At 57.1% G+C, this 18022-nt stretch overlaps 1 protein-coding gene and 1 long non-coding RNA gene across 2 annotated transcripts; one reads left to right on the forward strand and one right to left on the reverse strand.

Annotated features, from left to right (window-relative positions):
* Positions 1-289: 289 nt before the first annotated feature.
* LOC141975474 (uncharacterized) lies at positions 290-1593 on the forward strand. Its single transcript, XR_012635938.1, has 3 exons — positions 290-417; positions 934-1075; positions 1479-1593. It is a non-coding gene; the product is annotated as an uncharacterized LOC141975474 (long non-coding RNA).
* A 7920-nt stretch (positions 1594-9513) lies between these two features.
* ELF3 (E74 like ETS transcription factor 3) lies at positions 9514-16549 on the reverse strand. The gene is made up of 9 exons (XM_074935881.1): positions 16429-16549; positions 15197-15346; positions 14102-14323; positions 13653-13745; positions 13426-13551; positions 12995-13087; positions 11942-12058; positions 11004-11199; positions 9514-10720 (listed from the first exon to the last, which is right to left on the reverse strand). The coding sequence occupies exons 2-9, from the start codon at positions 15336-15338 to the stop codon at positions 10609-10611; spliced, it is 1101 nt and encodes a 366-aa protein (XP_074791982.1). The 5' UTR covers positions 15339-15346; positions 16429-16549; the 3' UTR covers positions 9514-10608.
* Positions 16550-18022: the final 1473 nt, after the last annotated feature.

Raw genomic sequence — 18022 nt, forward strand, 5'->3', positions numbered from 1 at the left:
CATCATAAATTCCATGAGTTTTACCAAATTGGCTACCATATTTCAAAACCCCGTCCCTTCCCCGGCCGAAAGTACTGTATTCACTGAACCTTCTTGGCAATAAAGCATACTAGTGCCCATATGTGGCAAGCATTTGCTGTTCACTCAACCATTAATGAACCTTGCCCTTTCTAGAAATGTTCAAAAATATCTTCCTATCATTTCCTTGCCTTGTTACAAGTGCAAAACTAGAGGCCTGCAGTGGAGACATTTCTGGATATTTAACTGGCAACCTCTCAGGCAAGAAGCCACATCCATGATTTTTATTTCAGGAGTGCAGTCCTCGGACAACGCAAACGGAGAAGTTTCTTCAGGCTGAATTATACACTGAAAATCCAGTTTAATCAACAATTACATTGCTTGGTCCTGCTCTGCAAGGTTTGATTCAGCCTTCCCTTCCCAGGAGACAAATCAATGAAATCAGAGAATCAAGGGATGCCCCTTAAAATAAGGGATGGGTGGTCACCCTACTAACCCCTGCCCTAAACAAGGGACAAAACACAATCCCCAGTGGTGCTAATTCCTGCCCTGTATAACACAATTCCCATCCCTGAATCGGGGGGCACCAGGATGTGGTGGATCTCCGTGCTCTATCTTGGGATTTGGCTGGCTCCTTCCCCATCACTAGGAGATACTTCTAACGCAGGTGAGTCAAGCAAGATCCTGAAATCCTTAGAGGCCTGGCTTTCCAAAGCGCTGAGGACCCTCCACTCCACAAGAAATCAGTGGAAGCTCTGGGTGCTCACCTCCCCTGGGCATCAGGCCTGAGAAGTGAACAGGTGCCTAATTCAGCACTTAAGTGCCTAAATCAGGTATCTCAAGGCCAATCTGTTGGCCCCTACAGAGAAAAATGTGTTCTTAAAACCATTCAAAGAGATATTTTTGGGCTTCCAGCTTGTTCCCAGCTAGCCTGGCACTGTTCCCTGCACATGTACCCCCGTCCCACGGCAAATCCCAGGGCAGCCCCCTGTGAATTCTCAGGCAGCATCTCAGCCCAGCACAGAACTGTCCTACAAGCCCCGGAGCCTCTGATCAGGTAATTGGGGAAGGTGGGGGGCTGATGCACTCCGTAATACCTGGGCACATGGGGTGACATGTCACCACTCTGGGGTCCTCTTCATCATTGCCCAGCACCGTTCCACCAGGATGGCGGCTTCCTCCCCCTCCTCCCCTTTGCCCCAATACTGATGAATCCACAGGTGCTGACTTTCTCATTTCCCCGAGGGCTCGACCCCCGCTCTGCCCCAGGCCCCACCCCCCCCTCCACCCCTTACCCCCAGGCCCCACCCCGCCTCTTCCCACCCCATTCTGGCCCCTCCCCTCCGTGCTTTCTGCACACCACTGAACAGCTGATCTGTGCTGGGTGGGAGGCGCTGGGGAGGAGCTGATCGGCAAGGCTCGCCGGTGGGTGCTGAGCACCCCCTGTCTTTTTCCCGTAGGAGCACTCACAGCGTCGGCACCTGTGGATGAATCGAAATCCGACTTGAGGAGTCCTCGCATCTTGGACGTGGGCCTAAATATTTTTGGGCTCATTGTCACTGAAACAGCCTGGCCTTGACATGGCACTTGTTTTGTTTTTCCTTGGCGAAGCTCAGGTACCTTAAACAAGTTTGGGCCGGTTTGCAGGCAGAATTATGCAGCCGGTTTTCATGTACATTACCAGCCCCACGGTGCGCTCGACGCTGCGTGCCAGCTCAGAAAATCTGAGTCAGCCAAATGCAAGGTCCTGGAATCCAGCAAAACTGCCACGGCCCCGACTGAGCACTGTGCCAGAGCTCTGTTCAGAGCAGCCGGGCGGGGAAACTTTCAGGGAGTCCATTCGCCTCTCTTTTTCTGGCCAGTTCGCCTGCCAGTTGGGGATTTCTGGGACGGGCCAGGGTGGGAAGCTAGTTGACAAATCCAGTCTTTTCTCTAGAAAAAAATTCAAACACAATTGTTTGCATGTGCAATTTTTTGTTCAAAATTTTTCTATTTTTTCTGGCTGCTAAATTTCAAAACGGAACTAAAAGCAAAATGTTTATTTTGATTCTTATCAGCTTGAAATTTTTATTTCAGTTTGATTGACAGCGACATTTTTCTTTTCAATGTGGTTCTCCAAACCTGAAGAATATTTGAAATTTTGAATGCCCCACCCCCCACTTTCTCCATCTTATTTTCTTTTTGCCATTGAATGCATGAACATGAATCATGGCTGGGGTTTTCTGCTGGGGAGGGAAGGGATTAATGCTTTTTCCCCTTTTTCTGTTATTCATCTTTCCTTTTTTCCACTCTGTAACTTTTCAAAGCACCTCCAACTTTGGAAACATTCCAGAGCAGCAAAAGGAAAATGAAACTCAGTGATTGCCTCCAAATGTCTTCAATTATTTGGAAGGTTACAAAGTGGCAAGTGGACAGTGAAAAACCGAGTTAAGCCGGGGGGGGGGGGGGGCACGGACACGACACCCCGTCCTAGACATTGTCCTTTTTTGTGTGCAAAGGTGGGGTTCATGAGTGGGGGAAACTGAAGCCAGGCAAACTCAAATTGGAAATAAGGGACAGACGTTTTAATGGTGAGGGTAACTATCAAGGGATGTGGCAGTCCTCAGATCAAGAATGGATGGATGCCTTTCAGGATGAGATGCTCTAGCTAAACAAGTTATTGGGCTTAATACAGGGGTAATTGTGGGGAATGTAATGGCCTGTGTTATCCAGGGGATCTAATGGTCCCTTCTGACCTTAACTGCCATGAATTATTGGGAGGTGCTAACCTCTCCCTAGAGAGGGCTGACACAAAGCAAGTGGCCCTTCCCAATGCAGAGAGGGAGAGTAGGAGAAGACAGTGCAAGAGGTGCCCTGCCTTTCTCATGGTTGAGTTTTAAAAGCCACTGGGACCCAGAGTGGGCCTGACTGCGCCCCCCTTGCAGTCTGGGAGCTGCCCCCCCGTGTGCTTAGCACACAGGCAGGGGCTGGTTTATGAGGCCCTTCACTCCTCATCTCCCCGTCTTTAAGTGTGTGGGTTTCATCAGCAGTGCACCAGCTTAGCCATTGCGGAGCAACCAGAACTGATTCTGGAAACAAGATTTGGGGGTTTGAAAGAAGGGCGAGCCCCAGACACTGGCAGCATTGGGATTTTAGGTTGGGAAACTCTGTGGTGGCTCAAGATTAAATGGTGGAGAGGAAATTGTGGGTGCATGGCATGGCACGATTCCAGCATCCGAGTCGGGGTCTGCAGCAGGGGACCAGCTCAGGAGCAGACCCGTCGCCTGAGAGCTTTCTCCTCCTCGCCCTGCCCCAGAAATTCTATCCAGGATCAGCTAGTTGCCTCCAGGGCTGGCTGTCTGTCGAGGGTTTTATGCAGAAAAAAGATAAAAATCTGAGAATCCAACTTCATAAATAAAGTCAAAACACAGTCGAGCTGTTTCCATGGAATCCCTGTGCCAGAACATTCACGGCTGCCTGACAACTGAGGATCAATGAAGTTCCTGTTGACTGCAGAGCCAGGAGATGTAACCACAGTCTGCGGATGGGGCTTGTCTATTCTCTCTGCTGACTAGAAAAGAAAATAGGGCCTCTTTTCCCTATCTCTCCAGATTTTTATGACACCCATCACCCTACTATCTTGCTGTCTCCCGGTGATTAAAAGTAACCGACAATACCAATATCTCCCTCCTTTCTGGTGCACCGAGAGTAAGTAATTTGATAAGACTGTTTGTGCTTGTGTGGTATGTTAGTTTCAGTATGAGGAGTATTTATGGTGAGAAAGCAACATGGCATAAATAAGTCTTGGAGCTTTTAGCTCATGGCGAGGCCCACAGTATATCTCTTGTGGCAATGAGTTCCACAGTCCAGGCCTGACTCCGAAGATTCTGTTTCCCGTACCCACAAATCGCCCCTTCTCAGGCCCTAGTTTTGTTGTCCCTGTGGATCAGAGCTGTCATAGGAGGCTGTCTCGCAATCAGCCGAGTGTCATGACCTAGCTCTGGGCTCAGTAGTGGGTAGAAAGCCGGTGACCCAGAGGTTGTGTGTTGCAGAGCAGAGGGGCTGCTGTGTTTGGTCCCAGCGTTATAGAATAGAATATCAGGGTTGGAAGGAACCTCAGGAGATCATCTAGTCCAACTCAAAGCAGGACCAATCCCCAATTTTTGCTCCAGATCCCTAAATGGCCCCCTCAAGGATTAGAACTCACAACCCTGGGTTTAGCAGGCCAACACTCAAACCACTGAGCTATTCCTCCCCCTAATTAAGACTGTGCGTGTGTGTGGTGACTCCCTTCGGAGGCAGGATAAGCCACAGGAACTGAGCCTGCAGGCCATGACTGGGTCGCCATCAGGGCTACGTCTGATAGGGTGAGGCCGAATCTCCTGGCAGGCACGAGGGGGCACCTCTGGGGCACCAGCAGGAATCTGAAAGGGCCCTGGGGCTGTGACCACCTGGGCAATCTGCAGGGAAGGTGCCTTTGACAGTGAGGGCTGCTACAGAGAAGGAGAGTTCTCCTGAGGGCTTCCGTCCTCCCACCACCATGGCCGTCGCCTCAGCGTGGGTTCAGCTGGAGCCCGGCGCCGGGACCAGCTGGCAGATGGAGCTGCCCGTGCTGTGTGACGGGCGCCCTGCAGCCTCTCGCCAGCTCTCCCACGGCTCCATATCACTGTGGGACACCCTGGGGAGCGGCTGAACCTCGTGGGACTCTGCAGGGGGGGCCTTTCTCATCCCTTGTTCTGCCCTGACCAGACCAGCCTCACTGCTGCAGGGTGCTCTCCTCCGCCTCCTGTCTTCTGAGACCACCCCAGCTGGGGGAGCTGACTGCAAGGAGAAAGCCCCCTCAACAGCTCTCAGCCCGGCTCCCCTGATGCCCGGCGGGTCACGCTGCCTGGCTCCGCGGTGGGAACATTCGGGGTGAGGCCAGGCGAGACAGACAGCTTGGCTGCGGCCGCTGCCCCAGGTGGTTAAACATTGGCTCGGGCCGGTTAGGTAACACAATCCGCAGCAGCAGCGGAGAAATGAAACTGCCTCGGTAAACAAGGCGCACTTGCCAGGGCGGCCGAATGCGTGACAAGCCGCTATTCCCTGCCTGCCAATCTGCTGGGGTTATCTATTGACTGAGGATAAACACCTCACCCACTCCGTGCTGCCCCAGGGCTCCTGCGCGCCATTCGACACCCATGGGCTCCTTTACCTCATGCTCCAGCTATGTAGCAAGAACAAGAGAGGGGCCTGGTGCCAGACCCACGCTGTGACTTACCCTCCCTTGGTGCAGGGCCTGGCTGTATGGACCCCATGTTGGCACCAGAGAGAGAGTGTACCTACCCCACCCACCACAGAAGGGTGGTGGCTGTGTGGCCAGGGCTTCCTGGCACGTTGACTTTCACAAGCCAACCCAGAGCGTGTTACCTGCTCCCCTGGGTCCTGGTGATGGCGTCTGGGCTCCAGGCAGCCAGCCAGCAGTGAGGCGGAGGAACGCAGCATCTCCCTTCTCTGCTTCTTTCAATAGCTCTCTTTCACCAGCCAGAGGAGGTCAGTGGAGTAGGACCCGTTCCCCAAAGCCAACAAACTCTGGCTGGGACACACAGTCCCGACCAAGTCTGCACCAGTGACAGGCCGGCGAATTGCTGGACCGAACCCTGGCGTGGCTCCCTGCACGCGCCCCCACTGGGCCCAAGACACATTGTAATAGAGCAGGGGCACACACGCTTCACCCAGCCAAGAGCTACAGTGACAGCTTCTCAGGCACCCGAAGGCCTCGTCGAGTTTGCACAAAATGGGGCAGACCTGGGGTTCATAACTTTCCCGGTTTTGTCACCAGTCTGGTGCTAGGTGGTGTTTTTCTTCAAGCCCCAGCTCCAGGAGTCAAGTGATAATGTGAAAAATCGCAGCTTGCAAAAAAAAAAAAACCCGACATTTCCAGCCCTCATGGCTATAGAGAAAAGATGGACAATGTGGCCTGGGTGAGACCCTAAGCAGGGGTGGGCAAACTATGGCCCGCGGGCCACATCCGGCCTGTCAGGGCTTTGGATCTGGCCCGTGAGATTGCCACCCCCGTGGCGCCGTGGGCCCTGCGCCACTCCCGGAGCTGGCTGGCACCACGTCCTTGCAGCCCCTGGGGGAGGTGGGGGGCAGAGGGCGCAGTGCACTGCCCTCGCCTGCAGGCACCGCCTCCCGCAGCTCCCACTGGTGGGGAACGGGAAACCGCAGCCAATGGGAGCTTCGGGGAGCCCTCTGCCCTGCCCCACCCCTCCCCCAGGGGCTGCAGGGACATGGTGCCGGCTGCTTCCAGGAGTGGCGCAGGGCCAGGGCAGTCAGGGAGCCTGCCTTAGCCCCACTGCGTGCTGCTACCACCCTGGAGCCGCTCAAGGTAAGCGGCGCCAGGCCAGAGCCCACACCCCGAACCCCTCCTGCACTCAGCATCCCAACCCCCTGCCACACCCCAACCCCCTGCCCTGAGCCCCCTGACACACCACATGCCTCCCCTGCACCCCAACCCTCTGCCCTGAGCCCCCTCGTACACTCCGCACCCCTCGCCCATAGCCCCTTCCTGCACACCGCACCCCCTCCCACACCTCGCACTACCTCCCGCACCCCAACCCCCTGCCCCAGCCCTACCTTCATGGCCCTGCATGCAATTTCCCCACCCAGATGTGGCCCTCAGGCCAAAAAGTTTGCCCACCCCTGCCCTAAGGCAAAGAACAGACGCCCACACCGATTATGTCTTTACAGTGTCCTGGGTTTGGGGAGCCTGGCTGTTGAGGCACAGCCGGTGGAGGACACACATGCAATGCTCCAGCGTGGGAGCAGCGTGGTCCCAGTGCATTCTCCCCCTGATCTGTGCAAGGTGAGCCACTGTGAAAATTCCTCCGTTCTTGCAGTAGCAATTACACCCACCCACTGAGTGGGGGAGGCCTATGCGGGGATGTGCTCCTGGGTCTCTCTCCCCTACGCTGCCTGGACCATGGGAAAGTCTGCCCTGCTAAGACGGGAGGATTCTACATCCTAGGATCTAGCTGCTGTTGAGAAATTCTAGGGGCTTTCTCGGGACCCTTTGGCCATGTGCAGATGGGGCCCTCCGTACTGATCTCAACCCTCCTGAATGGAAGTGGAGTGCTCTGCCGGGGACGGAGGATCGGCATTCAGGGCTGAGCCACAGAGATGCTTTACCAAGGCAGTTACACAGCAGGAGAGGGTCCAGGCTCTGTAACACAGCAAGAAATACCCAGATACACGAGGAGCCCCAGGCAGCTACCCCAGCACCTGAACCCCACATTCCAACTGCTCCCTCTGAGGTAATAAAAAAAGAAACTACCCTCTTCCAAGCTAGTGTTATATTTATTTGCAACAGGGGCTGGTGCTTTGGGGGCAGGAGTAGAGGGGCATGTGCCAGCTCTTAGAAGGGAGAGGGTACAGGGAAAACCTGACACAGGCACCTTCCTGCAGAGGCCCTCAGCAGCACAGATCTGCCTCAGTTTCCCCTTCATCCATCCCTGTGAAGGAACATTGCCTCTTTCAGCAGCAAATTCAAACCCTTGGTGCTCCCGGGAAACCTCCTGCCAGAGTCAACCCCTCGCACCTGGGCCTGGCTTGCACTCACCAAGATGCTTCTTCCCCCCAGTCATAGGGGCCTCTGGACAAACCTTCCTGACACTCGGCAGGCTCCCCTGCTCGAGCCAGTCCCCCCGAAAGCTCTCCCCAGAGCTCCTCACCAGCAGCGCCCAGCTGCTCCTCTCCTGCAGCGCTTCCCCTCCAGCCACTCTGCTGCTCCGTCCGTCCACTTCCTCTCTGGTCTCAGACAGCCTCATCTGCCCCTTCCTCACCTCCTATATCTGGCCCAGGGGCCTCCTCGTAAGCCCAGTTGGGAAGCAGCTGGGCAGTCACAGGTGCACTGGACCCCGTTCCCTCTTAAAGGGACCAGTCCCCCTGCGATGGGAGGATGTTAGTGCCATCCCAAACCCACCAATCTCCCACCTCCCCCAAAGCCAATCTGGGGTAGTGTAAGGCCATCATGCACATCTGGCCCAGTTCTGCTCTCTGTGTGGTTACCACCCACTGACCCTGCCCAGGAGTGGCCACCTGGGGAGGTCAGCCCTGAACACAAGCAGCCTGGGTGCAACACAGAGGCATAAGCGGGCAAGGGCTGCACTGTGGCTTTTCTTTTACAGACCCTTCCTCGCCTTCAGGCCTCCGCTTTGCAGAGAGCTGGTGGAGGCTGAAGCCGTCTGGGGTGAGTGAGCTGCTCTGTGGGACTGGTGGTTGCATGAGTGTCGGGTTGGGTATGACAGGCCGGTCTGTTGGACTTTGCATAAAGCAAAGCCTGTGGGGGGACCCAGGTCCTTAAGGCCCCAAGCCAATGCAACCTTTGGGACACAACGACCTAGAGGGCATTGGCTCAGCAGGGTGGGTGAGATTCCCCAGGATGTCCCTTACAGGGACCACAGGGGAACCATCCTTTGGTCAGTCACTGTACACTTTAACAGTAGCTAGAGTCTGTTCAGTCCCCACATGGAGAGCTCCATTTTGGCAGCTGCAGCACCGCACCGGCTTCTCCAGACTGGGTCAGGCTCCCAGGAGGGCTCTGATCAAAGGGATGTAGCCTGGAGCATGGTCCCCCAGCCCATCCATACCCATAGCCTTGGAGCAGCAAGCTAGAGCCAGACTACAGCTCCCCCAGCCAGGGAACAAGGGGCAAAGACAGCCAGGGTGACAGACAGGGCCATGTTGCTTAATCTCAGATACTACAGGGATGGAAGAACCTGAAGAGAAGAGAACATGGCAGGTGCTTTCAACACCCAGCCTCAGCAACGGCAGGGACCCTGTGTGTGCGTCCGTGCAGGCTGCAGGGTCTGCCTATCCTGCCTACCTAAGCCCTTCCACGGCCCCCTCCCTGCAGCATCTAAGTCCCTAGGAAACCTTCCCCAGTAGAATCAAGGAGCTCTGGACTTCAGGAAGGGACAGATGGCCCCAGAGCAAATATGGGGGGACAGACATGGGTCCATCAGGAACAGACTCAAGGCACTCAATCTATTTAGCTCAACCAACAGAAGGTTGAGGGGTGACTTGATCAAAGCCCACAAATACCTACATGGGGAACAAATCTTTGACAATAGGCTCTTCAGTCTAGCAAACAAAGGTCTGACACGACCCAATAGCTGGAAGTTGAAGCTAGACAAATTCCGGCTGGAAATACAGTGTAAATTTTTAAGTGAGGGTAATTAACCCCTGGAACAACTTTACCCAGGGCAGCAGTGGGTTCTCCCACACTGGCCATCTTTAAATCGAGCCGAATGTTTCCCTAAAGTCTGTGCTCCAGTTCAGTTAATTAACCATTGGGTTAATGGAGGAGGTCAGACTAGTGGGGGTGACTAAAGTCCCTTGCAACCATGGAATCTGTGACACCCCCCTCCAGTGAGCAGCCTGGACCCACTTTACCGCCAGTCATTATAGAAGCCACAAGGAGGAGGCATGCACACCGTTTGTAAAAAAAGCAACAATTTATTTCTGATATACTCATTATCAAACCAGGAAAAGACCTTGTGTGTCCGCCAGACCCCTCAGTGTCAGGACGCACTAATGCCACGTTCTGGACAGAGACCGTCAAAGGCCAGAAGAACCTTATTTCAGTCCAGCTGAATACTGAGAACAGTCATTGGTTCGAAGAGGCCAAGTGCTTCCAGGACACTCACAATCACGCAAGAACAAGCTTATTTATGAAAAAATAGATCTCTATATACATTATATACCCTCTGTTTATGTTATATAAATTAGAAGCAGGAGGAGAGCGCCTCATGGGGAAAGGGGATGTTATCACACTGAGGGGATGGGATTTGGGGGGCAAGGAGGCGAATGCCCCAGGAACAAAGAGGGGAAACTCTGCCTGATGCCCCGGCTACTGTCACGGTCCCTCCAGAGCCATCCGAAATTCACAGTTCTCTCCTACTCCCCTTGGGCCAGCGCTGCTCGAAATTCACGAAGCATCTGCTTGGGCCATTCACAGAGCAGCAGGCTACTCATGCCAGCGCACAGCCCGCATGGCTGGCAGCAGCCCCACGGCGGGCAGCGCAGAGAGGGCATGCTTGGCAAAGACACAGCGCTCAGTGCCCGTTCTCTTCATTCCATCTATGGCACGGGGCAGCCAGTGCCCCTGTAGCTGGCACACCGGCGCATCCCACTTCCCGGACCGTGGCTGACTGCAGCAGTAGCCAGGACCGCCTGCTCTGCTCGGACATTTGAAGTCCCCCGAATTCGATTGTGAAGAACGGAGCACATCCCTTCCACTCTTCCAGGCTTTGAGAACAGCCAGAGTCACTGTAATTCCACTTGGAAAGAAGAGTCCAGCAATGCAACAATAGAAATAATGGTTTACAATAACCTACTTGAGCCAAAATATCAGCTGTAGTTACCTAGGTGCCGGCGGGTAACCAGCACATACACTTGTGCCCCTAGGAAGGGGCTGGAGGCTAACACACAGCCCGGGACAGCAGCTTTGGGCTCCAACGTGTGACAAAAACTCTTGTCTAGGGAGCACGGTTCAGTGCATTATGCCTTGGGTCTCGCCCCTGGGCCAGACGGCCAGAGCCCGAGTCCTTGTAGGGCTCCCCCGGCTCCTTACTTTCGGTTCAATACTTCCTCCTCCTTCCAGCCACTGGAGTTCTTCCCAAACTTGTAGACCAGCCGCCGCCCGTCAACCCGCTCCAGGATTTCCCTCTTGTAGTAATACCTGGAAGGGAAGGAGGGGACATCAGCACTGGATGCAAGGCAGCCCAGGGAGCCGGTGTGGAGGCCATCTGGGAAGGAAAGAGCCTGAGGCCGAGGACGCTGAGGGACGGAGGCTGAGAGAAGGCCCCATTACGGGGAGGCTGGGAGAGGAGCTGTCAGGGTAGAGTAGGGAAGCAGAGGAGGCGAAGCATGGAGCTTTGGGTGGAGGTAGGCCCTGGAGCCTTGGAGACAGGCTGGGGCTCCTGCCTCTCTTGGGCAGGACGGGGCAATCCCCTGAAACCCACCTCATGGCCCGGCTCAGCTTCTCGTAGGTCATGCTGCTGTTCTTCTTCTTCTGCCCCCAGAGCTGAGCCACCGCCTCGGAGCGGAGGAACTTGAAGACGCCCTCGCGTCGGTCCTCCCACTTCATCAGCCCCTCGTTCAGCTCGGGGTGGAGCAGGATGTCCCGGATAAACTCCCACAGGTGAGTCCCTCTCGGGGCTGGAACAAAGAGAGGAGGGCCGGTCCAGTTCAATGCGGGGGCTCTGCAGAACTGGGACCCCACATACCCAGCAGGCTGGAGGAGGCTCCGCAGAAAGTGCTGGCCAAGGCTGGGAGCTCCATGATAACAGCGGCAGCTCCCTGCACCCTGGGAACAAATCAGCCCCACACCCAACGGGGGTGCAGAAGGTCCAATAGGCAGCAGAGCCAGTGTTGTTCCTCCACATGGGAGCTCACTCGGGGGGCTGCAGCCCAGACGGGCTAGGCAGCTGTGCTCCACTGAGGCACATGGGCCCCAGCCCCCAGAGGAGACTCTGCGGGTGGTGCAGTTACACAGATCCGGAAGTCCAGTCCATCTCCCCCACGCCCCCAGCCTCATGGTGGCACTCCCTTGCACCCAGCCCACCTACTGGGGCCATGCACTGGGACCAGGGATTGGACCTTAGGAATCACCGGACCATCAGCAACCAATCGGAAAGCACTGTGGGCTCCGATTCCCGTGAAATCAATGGCAGTTAGGCACCCAAACCCCTTTGAGGATCGGTGCCAAAAGGCTGCACCGTGCAAGGGGCTGGCCCTCAACGTACTATGGGCTAGGAGCCCCCATCCCTCCTCCCACCTCCCCTCCCCAAACACGGCCGAGACAACTGTCCTGGTCAATTCCAGGGCTGGCCATCAGCACCCGGATGAGCCAGGGCATAGCCACCCTAGCCCACAGGAACCCCCCTGGCCTCTCACGTACAGTGTTTGCTCTTCTTGGTCTCCAGGCAGTCTCTGTTCTCCTTGCTGAATTTCCGGGGCCTGCCCCTTTTCCGCTTCCCATGCTTGACGTCCCCTTTGTCATAGTCGGCAAAGCCATCTGTGCGGGAGGAGGTGGGAGACGTTACTGGGCCTGTCTGGGTTTTATAGCGGGCCCACCCTGCCCTGGGGGGGTCTGAGCAGCCTCAGCTCCTGGCTCCTCCTTCTTTAGAAATACAAGGCGAGATGTCCATTGTAATTCCCTAGGGACAGGTCCCCTCTGCAGGCTCAGGGAACTGCCAGCCTGCCCGACCTAACCGGCGGTCCCTGTTTAGCCACCCAGCAACAGGGCCCCTTCCCCCATCTTCTACACCTCGGGTTCCCTGGTAGGCCCTGGGGAGAAGGCCTGGACACTGGTTCGAATGGTCGCTATGGACTGTATCCTGCCCTGTTACCCTGAGCACGGCACAGGGATGCAGTCAAAGCTCCCCGCACCAGGGGGTTTCTGACTGCTGCCTACGGCAGCGTGGCACACCTTGGCCAAGTCCCCCACCCTCATCCCAGCCCGCGGCGCTGCTGGCATCCGTCCCATTGCCCATCCCTTTCCGGGTCGCCATGGCACCAAGGTTCTGCCAGCTGCTGCTGGGGCAGAGGGTCTCAAAGGCAGATCGCATCCCCTCCGTAGGCACAAAGCAGGGGCAGAGGAAGGAGCCCAGGCAAAACCCAGAGCCAAAGCCAGGTCTACTTCCTGTCCAGGTTCTGTTTCGTTCAGCCCACCAGAGTGCGGGAGATCCGGATAAAAGCTCCTGGGTTTGACCCATCCTGCCTGGATACCATGGCAATGAGCACCTGAGAAGTTTCCGAGGCAGAAAGCTAAGGCAGGCCACCTTTAGCAGGGGTCAGTTCTCATTGCCTCCTCCCGAGCCGAGGGGAACCAACCAAGCTCTCTCCAGTGGCAAGGGGCCTTTCCTTTCCCTCCCTGACCCCGGTTTTTTTCCAGCCTTGCCCAGCCCCAAGCTCATCTCTCTCCCCACCAGTCGGGAAGGAGGCAACTCACCATCAGAGGAGAACAACTTCACTTCTGTCGGGTCGGGATCTATGTCACTTCCACCGGAGTCTTGGGAGTTGGGGCTATGGGACATCCCGGTCCCTGGGGGGCAAAGCAGATAGGTTGGATTTCCAGTTATTCCCCTCCAGAAACACTTTTAATCAGCAGAAAGCAGTTCTCCCGGCCAGACACACCAAACGCTCCCCAGCAGGTGGTCTGCCCTGGAATGGGTTTTTGGGGAACTCTTGCATGAAACAGGGCAGGGTCCCCAACTAGAACCCAGATGTAGGGCTGTGTCCCCATCCCAGAGAACCACACACGAGACGGGAGCAGACACAGGGCCATCCAGGACTGATGGGAGAGCCCACTGGTGGGAGAGCCCGCGCCTGCGCCATGGCCAAGGATGCCCTGACGCTGAACGTGAGCGACGAGGACTTTACCTGAGACAGAGATGTCAGAGCTGCCTGGAGACAAGGCACCGGAAATGTAGCTGAAGTCTGCCTGGAAGAAAGGGTTTGTGGATTTCATCTCCTCCAGGGATTCCTTCGTGTACGAGTTTCCCAGCTCTAGGAGGAGAGAGCAGGAAAGGGTGAGCCCCATCCAGGTAACGGACACGCACACGGCAGGGGCCTCGAGGGACAAGGTGTGGCCGGGGTGCTTCTCTTACCTGAGGCACTGGAGTCCTGGAAGATCTCTTGGGAAGACATGTCCTCTTTCTCTAGCAGGTCAATGATCCAGGTCAGCTCATCGGAGACCGAGACTGCAGGAGGGGGGCAGATAGGAATTAATTTTATTTGACCAGTCCAAAGGGCAAAGGAACCTCCCCGTGCTCTTCCCGTGGGCCCCTTCACGGGTTCCAGCTGTTTCCCCAGCTCTTCTGGTGCAAGCCCTTCTACACTCCCCAACGTGCCACCCAAACCTCCCTTCTAACCGGAGTCTCGGGATAGGAATGGGCCTTGCCCCGGGTTATAGGGCAGCAGGGACTGGGGACATGCCAGTTGGGAAGCCCCAAGGAGGTGCCCGTCCCCAGCGCTGGCTGGCTAGGCAGGGCTAGCTCGCTGCGGGCCCTGCTGGCATGGGGCGGAGGAAGATCTGTGCTGGGTCGCTGGCACTCACCGATCTCATGGAGGCGGGCGTAGAGCTCATCCCCGAGTGGCCCGAAAACGAGCCGCAGCTGCTCCGGCGTGCAGTGGCAGAGCGTGTAGCCGTCCATGTTGCAGCAGGAGAAGTTGATGGCGCTGGCGTCGTACTTGTTCTTCTCCACGTGGTAGCTGATCCACTCCAGCACCTGCGCCTTGCTCCAGAAGTACGGGAGCTCGCTGAACCACGCCGGCTTCTCTGTTGGGGAGAAAGGAGCAGGGCTCAGGGGCGCTGCTCACCCCATGGGGCACCCGGCCCCGGCTCTGGCTGGCTGGGCAGGGCTCTCGATGAGCCCACATCACAAGGGGTGGGGTTGGCTCTGCTGGGCACAGAGAGTCAGATGGGCGGCGGGGGGGGGAGGTTATCTTGCTTAGTCACCGTTGTGGCATTGTCATGTGCCCCTGTCGCCGGCTCCTTTATCTCGGATCCTGCCTGACGGCAGGGCCCGAGGGAATGGCCGAGGGCAGCTTCTCAGCTCCCAGCCCAGTCCTTCCCCAAAGGGCACTGCAGACCCACCAGAGGATATGGGGGACCCCACCCCAATCCCAACGCCCGAGAGTGATCTTCCCCCTTCCACGAGCCCCAGCTGGCCGGTGGCCCATCCGACCCAGTCCCCTGTCTCTGGTAGCAGACTAAACCCTGATGCTGCAGAGGAAGGAAGCTGAACTCCCAACGTGCCCCCATAATGCACCTGGGCAATGGGGCAAACAAACAATAACAATAACACTTTGCACCTTCAAAACATCTTCCATCCAGCCTCCCATGGGACCCACATGTTAATAGGATAAACCTGGCAGGCAACCCTCTAGGGGAGCTATTGAAAGTAGCATTTAGAGAGGGAAACTGAGGCACAGAGAGGAGCAGGGACTTCCCCAGGTCACCCAGTAGCAGAGGTGGGAATAGAACCCAGGTGTCCTAAATCCCAGTCCTGTGTGCTAACTACTAGGCAACCCTATCTCCCTTCTATTCCAGGGGCGGGATTCCATCTGGTGATTAGCTTATGCCCTGACTCATTGTCACTGCAGGTCTCCTGCCTGGCTCTGCCCCATGGCACGCAGGCTCCAGCCCCACCTGTGGTCTCCGCAGGCAGCGCGAGGTTGTCCTCCTTCCCAAGGTGGGCCAGCAGTTCCAAGGGGGGCTGAGCCTCCTCCGGCTGGTACATGGCGCTGATGTAGTTAGAGAAGATGTTGCTGATTTCACAGGATCCCGCCATAAAGCTCTCTGCCAAGAGATTGCACCTGTCAGCATGACTCCAGCCAGCGCTGCCTGTGAGATACAGACCTTGCCGAGCTGGCACTTGAACCCTGGGCAGGGTACAGCCTGGGAGCACGGAGCCCGCCCTGCCCTGCCCCGCCCCACGGAGGGGACGGGGTCACAGCCAGCAGTCTGTGCATCTCCCTGCTTCCCTTGCCCCTTCTGGTGCCTCAGGCCCAGGGTCCGCCGCGATCCGGGGCAGCCGAGATCCGAGCTCAGCCTGCAGATTTCAAGCCGGGGTGAATCGTCACCACATCAAAAAGGCTCAAGCCCTCACTGGACCATTGGAAAGCACCCTGTGTTCCTTGGGCCCTTTGCTGCCCTTCGCTGTAAAAGGGAACAGAGACAGGCTCCCCCTGGGCTGGAGGCTGCGTCCCAAACAGTTTAATGCTGTCAGCCAGCCGCTGACAGAGCACAAGGATGAGAACAAGCCGCTGTCATTCGTTCCAAGGCCTCCTTCCATCCAGGGTGTAAGTCTGGTAGCACCTGGCCAGGAGGACGGGGCTGCGCAGTGGGGCCGGGGTGGATGGCACTCGGAGTCTCCTGCTTAGCAGGCTCATCGTGCTGCCATCTGCAGAGAGCTGTGGTCTGGCTGCTCCGCCGGGAAAGAAGCCATGTGCAAAATCGGTCGTCACCACTCACCCCATGGCCCCATCTCCCAAAGCACCCCAGCCCCCGTGCAGCCAGGGGTGCCCGGCCAGCCACACTCGCTCCCTCCCACCGGCTCCCTGGATGCCAGTGTCCTCAGCCCAGTCCTCGAACCCAGCCTTAAATGACCCGGAGCAGTGACCGTCCCACCATCGACACGCCTGCCCGGGCATGAGAGCCGGCGAGCAGGACTGCCGATACTCACCTGGCTCAGCCCAGGGCGGCGGAGGTCTGTGCAGGTGCTTTCTACCCCTAATGCCCAAAGGGCTTGTTTGACCAACAGGTGGCTGGCGAATAAGGAGCAGCGTCCCCCAGCTAGCGGAGGGCGCACAAACACCTCCGCCCTCGGGGACGTGTAACAGACCCTCTCGAGCACGGCGCACAAAGGCGTTGGTACCTACCACAGTGCCCCCAGCAGCAGCAGTTAATCCACAAGCAGCGAAGGGAGGGTGTAAATACTCCAGGTGCACCGCTGGCTTCTAACCACTACTCATCTGTGCCTTAGCACCTACCCCTATAGGCGGCCCCTCCCGGGTATCTCGCCTTATATAGCATGTGTCTTCGGTAACATGATCTCAGGGCTCTAGGGGAATTCCTAGCCCAAGCATTCAAGCTCCAAGCTTCATCGGATTTGCATAATGGGTGCCACTGGCCCCACGCCAGTGCTTTCTTGCCGGGAAATCAGGGCTGGCCAGTTTAATGATTGTCAAAGCCCTCGCCCGGCCTGTGCCAGCGTCTCACCCCTCACCGTGTTTTTCTCTCTTTCTAATCTCAGGTGTTTGTTTGCTCACAAAAGCAGGCTCATCGGCTGCCTCCTCCCTGCCAGGAATGGCAGCCATGTAAGGGGCTGGCGTGCCAGCCGGGCCTCTCCCTGCCAGGAGTCCAGCATGGGGGGAAGGGGGCAGCTGTGACCAGACAAACCTGTGCTCGGCCCCCACCAACAAGTTGTGGCTCCCATTGGCTGAGCTGAGAACCTCAGCGGCAGCTCCGGATCCCCCAAAAGTCTGGACTTCGGGTTCAGCCCAGCCCTCGTAAATGACCCCTCTAAAATGGGCACTGCACCGTCTGGAGTGTAACCACGCTGGGCCATTAGAGGAGGGGCCTGTTTGCCACTTGGCCAGACTGATGCGGGGACAGAGCCTCCAGAGCCGGGACAGCACCACTGGGTGGGACAGGCCCTAAGCCTCCCCCAGCCAGGCCCGGAGCTGGGCTGGGCCCTGGGGGCCAGCTGATTTGACCAGAGAATGGTGTAAATCGGGTGATGGAAAGAGAGTATTTTCCTTATTCTGCTGCTTCCAATGTATGCATGGGTTTATTTCTGACCAGCTCCGGCTGGGGTGGGGTCCCTCCTGCCCATTCCCGCCCCTCCACTTCCCAGGCGCTGGAGAGGGCTGTTTGTCCCAGCCCTGCCAGTCAGTGGCATCTCGCTCACACTCACACACACGCATGCCGCATGCGTGTGTGCACACGACCGGGCTGGAATGGGTGGGCGGGGGATTCGTTACAGAGGCTGCGGGTCACGGATGGATCCCGTGGTTCTCGCCAGCTGTCCAGCTCCCAGCCTGCACTGCCTGGTGTCACCACACACGGGCTGCATCCTGGCCTGGAAGGGACGGCTGAGTGTGCGACAACGCATACGGGCACACCCGGATGCCGCACAATGTGTGCACACACACATACACAAGCATGCACGACAGTGCTCTCGCACGGACGAGCGGAGCGCCTTCAAGGCCGAGCGCTGCACCATTTGTGACCCTGCAAAGTCCGTGCTTCCGGGTGGCCCAAGTTTAGCCCCCGCTGCGGCTGTGAACAGCCCACCTAACCAGCCACTCCGGTCACAGGGCGTCTCACGCCTCCGCCCAGTGACGTCACACCCGGTTACCCCACTTCTGGGAAGGTTGCCACGGCCTCGGAGTTACCCGGGCCTGTGACGTCATCCAAGTGACAGCAGGGCAAGCTGGCTAACGACGCAGGCTAATTTCATTGTTCTTCAGG

The sequence above is a fragment of the Natator depressus genome, chromosome 21 (genome assembly GCF_965152275.1).
Source record: "Natator depressus isolate rNatDep1 chromosome 21, rNatDep2.hap1, whole genome shotgun sequence".
NCBI lineage: Eukaryota > Metazoa > Chordata > Testudines > Cheloniidae > Natator > Natator depressus.